The sequence below is a fragment of the Hordeum vulgare genome, chromosome 3H (assembly GCF_904849725.1).
Source record: "Hordeum vulgare subsp. vulgare chromosome 3H, MorexV3_pseudomolecules_assembly, whole genome shotgun sequence".
NCBI classification, from domain to species: Eukaryota; Viridiplantae; Streptophyta; class Magnoliopsida; order Poales; family Poaceae; genus Hordeum; species Hordeum vulgare.
In genome coordinates this window covers 26,418,270-26,423,601 of record NC_058520.1, presented here as the reverse complement: position 1 = coordinate 26,423,601, position 5,332 = coordinate 26,418,270, and the positions used below count along the sequence as shown (strand labels likewise).

General features: G+C 48.9%; 1 protein-coding gene across 1 annotated transcript; it reads left to right on the top strand.

The window, feature by feature from the left end:
• Positions 1-785: 785 nt before the first annotated feature.
• LOC123442714 (ricin B-like lectin EULS3) lies at positions 786-3,405 on the top strand. Its single transcript, XM_045118834.1, has 4 exons — positions 786-1,583; positions 1,818-1,940; positions 2,589-2,817; positions 3,070-3,405. Coding segments are annotated over exons 1-4 (1,137 nt in total). The 5' UTR covers positions 786-800; the 3' UTR covers positions 3,072-3,405.
• The last annotated feature ends 1,927 nt before the right edge of the window (positions 3,406-5,332 follow it).

The following is a 5,332-nucleotide window of genomic DNA, read 5'->3' as shown; positions in this document are numbered from 1 at the left end:
AGTTCATCGATATTCACAAATGTTCATAGAATTTTAATAAAAGAACATATAATTCTGAAAAAGGTTCATTGATCTGAAAAAATATTTGTTCGTTTGAGAAAAAGTTAATCAAGAAATGGCTGCGTTTTTCAAAAAGTAAAAATTATATAAATATTAAAACGAAAATGAAAAAGTAATAAAAATAATAAAGAAAAAAAGATAAACCAAAGAAGAACCAGTCCTAAAAAACATAAATAAGAAAATCCATCTAGAAAGCTTGCGGAACCTTCACAAAGACGGAAAAACCGCCTCCCGAAGGGTCGGCCATGACCGAAAACTGCAGGCGTCAGTTAAGAAAAATACACTTTAACCGACGCTTGCAGCGTCAAATAGGATTCGCCGTCTGGCGCCCGCTGCCTCCGCGCATGCAACCCCAATCAAACAAGAAATCAGAACTCGCAGCTGCACCATTGGGCCACAGCGTACACACCACATCGAATTCTCCTTTTCCCTTTTTTTCTTCTTGAAATTCAAGCAATAATTGAGTGCTCGGTTGATTTTTGTTGAGCTGGTACTTGACTGGTTTGGCTTGATACGATCCGATCTCCCGCGGCATCCGAAGGAAAAGAAACAACGGATGAGATACGACCACGATTTTTCCACCATCCGCGACGTGTGTAGTGCAAAGCTGTGCACGTGGCGATCCACCGATCGCCATCGCCCAGTTGCGAAATTGAATCGGCCCGGCCGGTCGGTCGGTCGGTCGTGCGAGCGCGTCCCATTGGCGCCACGTCGCGCGCTCACCTCACCCGCCCGTCGACATGTACTCCGGCGACGCGACATATTTAGGCTCGGATCGGATCCACCTCCACCACCCCCCCGCGTTCCCATTTCCCGAGTCCCGACCACCACCACCGACAGGCCAATCAATCATGGAGTTCCCTCACCGCCACGGCCACGGCCACGGCCGCCGCGACGACGACGACGACGACCGCCGCCCCCCCGCCCCCTACGGCCGCCAAGAGCCCGACCCCTACGGCGCCCCTCCCCCGTCCTACGGCCGCCGCCCCGACGACGTCGCCTACGGCGCCCCGCCCCCCGCCTACGGTGGCGGCCGCGAGGACGACTACGGCGGCCGCGCCCCGGCCTACGGTGGGGGGCGCGAGGACGACTACGGCGGCCGCGCCCCGGCCTACGGTGGGGGGCGCGAGGACGACTACGGCGGCCGCGCCCCGGCCTACGGTGGGGGGCGCGAGGACGACTACGGGCGCCACGCGCCCGCGCCGGCCGGGTACGGCGGGGGTGACTACGGGCGCCACGCCCCCGCTCCGGCGTACGGAGGCGGCCGCGACGAAGGCTACGGCGCGCCCGCCCACGGCAACGTGGTGCACGTCTCCCACGAGTCCGGCGACGAGAGGCCGCAGTACGGGGGCTACGGCAACGAGACGCGCCCGCACCACGGCGGCGGCGGCGGGATGGCGCCCCCGGCGACCAGGCAGCCGACGTACAGGGTCTTCTGCAAGGCCGGGGAGGAGAGCTTCAGCCTCGCCGCCAGGGACGGCAAGGTCTGCCTCGTCCGCACCGATCGCGACGACGACACGCAGGTACATACACACGCACGCGTACGCCAGCCCAAGATCGATCCAACATGCTTCCATGATCCCGATCCGAAATAGCATGGCGAGCTTGCCACCGGGATCTGAAAAATTGGCGGTTCCGCCTCGTCCTTTCCTAATTGGGGAACCCTGCTTGGCTTTTGCTCAAGCAGCTTTTTGTTTATTATTTCCTCTCTGATCATGTGGTCGATGGATTTGATTGAATATACGCATCTGATGCAGCACTGGATCAAGGACATGAAGTACAGCACAAGGGTCAAGGATGAGGAAGGCTACCCTGCCATGGCGCTCGTCAACAAGGCCAGCGGAGAGGCTCTCAAGCACTCCCTCGGCCAGTCCCACCCTGTAACCAGCCTCCTTGCTTCAGCTCATTCATCCATTCATTCATCTTTAATTTTGCTATCCGATGCATGCGTGCACGGTGGATCTTAGTACATGGTTTTGGCAAATTTAGACATATCTCTATATCAGAGCATCTGCAAGCACACCATATACCACACATTCCAAATGCCCACTTTCTCTGCATTCTTCTGCGTATGAAAAACAGAATTGGCAAAGCTTGAGTGAACAAAAGCACTTTGAGCTTATTGGCGGTGTGACATGTGGTATTCTCAGTGAATAATCACTACTAGGATTTAATGATTTTTTGTCTGGAATGATATAAACTAGTCCAGCATGAGTTATAATTCTCCCTGTTCTTCGGAATAATATTTGCCTAGTACTAGGTGTCATGTTCAGCAAACGTTTCGAATTTTGTCAGTGTCAAAAACTTGAACCTGCAACGGTGTTTCACATTACCATCCACGCAAGACCATAACTATAACAATACTTCCACGCGTGTCATTTTCAGCAAATTTTGTAAGAAAAAAAAAAAGTCAAGTGTGCCTGCTGTGACTGTGATCTGTTATGGCCTTCCAGATTAGTCAACCCTGCAGTGCAGCTCCTCTAGTATGGTGAATTTGCTCACCTTCTGGTTTGTTTCTTGGATCCTAGGTTCTTCTGACCAGGTACAATCCAGACACCCTGGACGAGTCGGTCCTTTGGACCGAGAGCAGGGATGTTGGGGCAGGCTACCGCTGCATCAGGATGGTGAACAACATCTACTTGAACTTTGATGCGCTCCATGGCGACAAGGACCATGGCGGTGTGCGCGATGGAACCACCCTCATTCTGTGGGAGTGGACTGAGGGCGACAACCAGCGCTGGAAGATCGTTGCCTGGTGTAAGTTCTTCTATTCTATCTCCTGCGCTTGCCCGTGTATTCCCTCTGTAAACTAATATAAGACGTCATAGGGAGTATTAATTTCCTGTTGCTCCAGTTCAGTTTCACTAGAACAGTTCGATTAGTTAACTGACATTTGTTTATTTCATCTCATGCAAATAGACGTACCCGCTCAAACACAAAGTAGAATAGTAGATGCAAGGTATTTCTGTTACAATTTGAGGATTGATTTGTGTCTTGTACTGATGGCAGGAACGATGCATGTGCTGAAGTTTGTTGGTTCAAACAGCGCGCGGTCTTAATAATAAGCAAGTACTGAATGTTTCTGGAATAAAAAGGATGGCGTCGATGTGAGCGGTGTTTCTGTTTTGTTTGAGGAGTTATATATACATATATATGTTAATGAACTTGTAATGGTGGATTTATTGGCCTAGATTATGTGTGATGGATGCATGAGCAAACCAGTGCTTGTTATTATGCATATATATATACATGCCATGTGACATGTTTGTGAACTATAATAGAATTGGTTTATCTCATCATATTGCTGTAACGGAGATCTATCTATATAACTTAGTTTTTGGTGGATATTCAATTCGGCTCGTACGAGCCCATTACTAAGAGAAAGCTTACTAGGAGTGCTGGTTATTGGGCTAGCAGTAGCGTGGGCACCAGCGTTATTCTATAACTAATTTTGAATAGCAGTGTCGGTTTGCCCGCTACTGCGTAGGTTGAACCAGCGGTACTATTCCCTCCGTTTCTTTTTAATCCGTAGGGAGTACTACCTAATTTTGAATTAAAAATCAATCCATGGCTGGTGCTGCAGGGCATCCTCGTTCTCTCCATCCATAAATGATTGATGTTGATCCTAGAGGGGATGCAGCCATCAATGGCGATGGTGCTTCCATGCCTCACTCGTCCACGTACATCTCTCCTCTGCTGTTGCTACAAAAAAAAAAAAGGATTAGAAAAGGAAGAAAGATACTGAGAGGAGTAAGAGGAGCAAGTACCGGATGGCCGTCGGATTTGGACCAGACACCCAGTCCTGGCGAGGAGGTGCAAGTGGTTGCATCCATATCCATGACACTCAGTCCTGGCGAGGAGGTGCAAGTGGTTGCATCCATAACGGATCTTGCCGCCAAGATGGATGGTGCTCCCTGGAGGAGGGAGAAGGGAGGGCGGAAGGATGGAGATATACCTCGGTGGATGTGAGGGCGAGGGTGGGCAACGACCCTCGACGAGGGGCAACGGCGACAGAGGCGGGCGATGCTGTTGGGCGACGACACCAAGAGCGAGCGAGAGACTGTGAGGGAAGAGTGAGCGAGAGAGAGAGGGAACGGGCGGGGAGGGAGTATGTGTAGATATTTTGGCTGGGAAAGACAACTTAATAATAACTAGGGATATAAACCCGTTCTACTACTATCAACTTAGTAGTAGCGCGGGTATATATAAACCCGTTCTACTACTATCAACTTAGTAGTAGCGCGGGTTTATACCCCTTGCTACTACTATGGCCTGTCCCCGGGGGCATGGTATATACCACTTTGTAGTAGCGAGGGGTATAAACCTGCGCTACTATTATTAATTTAGTAGTAGCGAGTGTCAATATAGCGCGTTACTAGTAACTTAGCAGTAGCGAGGGGTATAAACCCGTTTTATTAGTAAGCGACTACCTATAAGTTTTTTCCTAGTACTAAGCCTATGCTCAACAAATTCAACTGTCATTTTTCCCTGACGAAGCACAATTGTCCCTTTTTTTGCATGGAAATGGGCAAGAGCACATCAAACACTAATATGAACATGTAAAAAATTATATTTTTCAAAAAAAAAAAAAACAATGGTTGCCCATTTGTTTGAATTTGTTGGTCGTGCCAGTACTATCACCATCCAGTTTTTGTTGAGATCTTTGAGGTGCAGACACTTTGATCTTGTTTGGGATCAGGAACTCTTTTCTGGTAAAAGGGATGTATTGAAAGTCCCTCCAAAACAAAAAAGAACTGTACTCAAGGTCGGCTGCTATGTCGCTTCCCATGTGGTTGATATGATTCCATCCAGTTGCTGCTTTATTTCATTCCATTTTCTACTCATTCCAGCTTTAGCAATTATTGTTGGTACCATTGCCCTGTCCACTAGAGAGTGTCGGGCTCGCCCTGGCCCTGGTAGTTGCCTGTTGCCATCTGCTAAATAAATCACAGTAAATTTGATGTGAGATGCCATATGCTACACGAATTATGCCGATGACTGATCCAATAGGAGCCCCCTTTCAATTTTTCTCTATATTATGTCGGACTCTTAGGGCTCGTTCGTTAATCCACTAATTCCTCCAAATTTAAGAATCTACGGAGCATGTGTACATCCGCTTCTTAAATTATAAGTACAACTTCGTCCGTTTTGAAAATGGAGCCGCGGAGCCGAAGGACTTCGAACGGTCCTTAATTGTCTACATCATCATAGCAATAGAGTTTCGCAAAAAGAAACAAACAAACATAGCAATAGGTTTATGATGGGATACTTT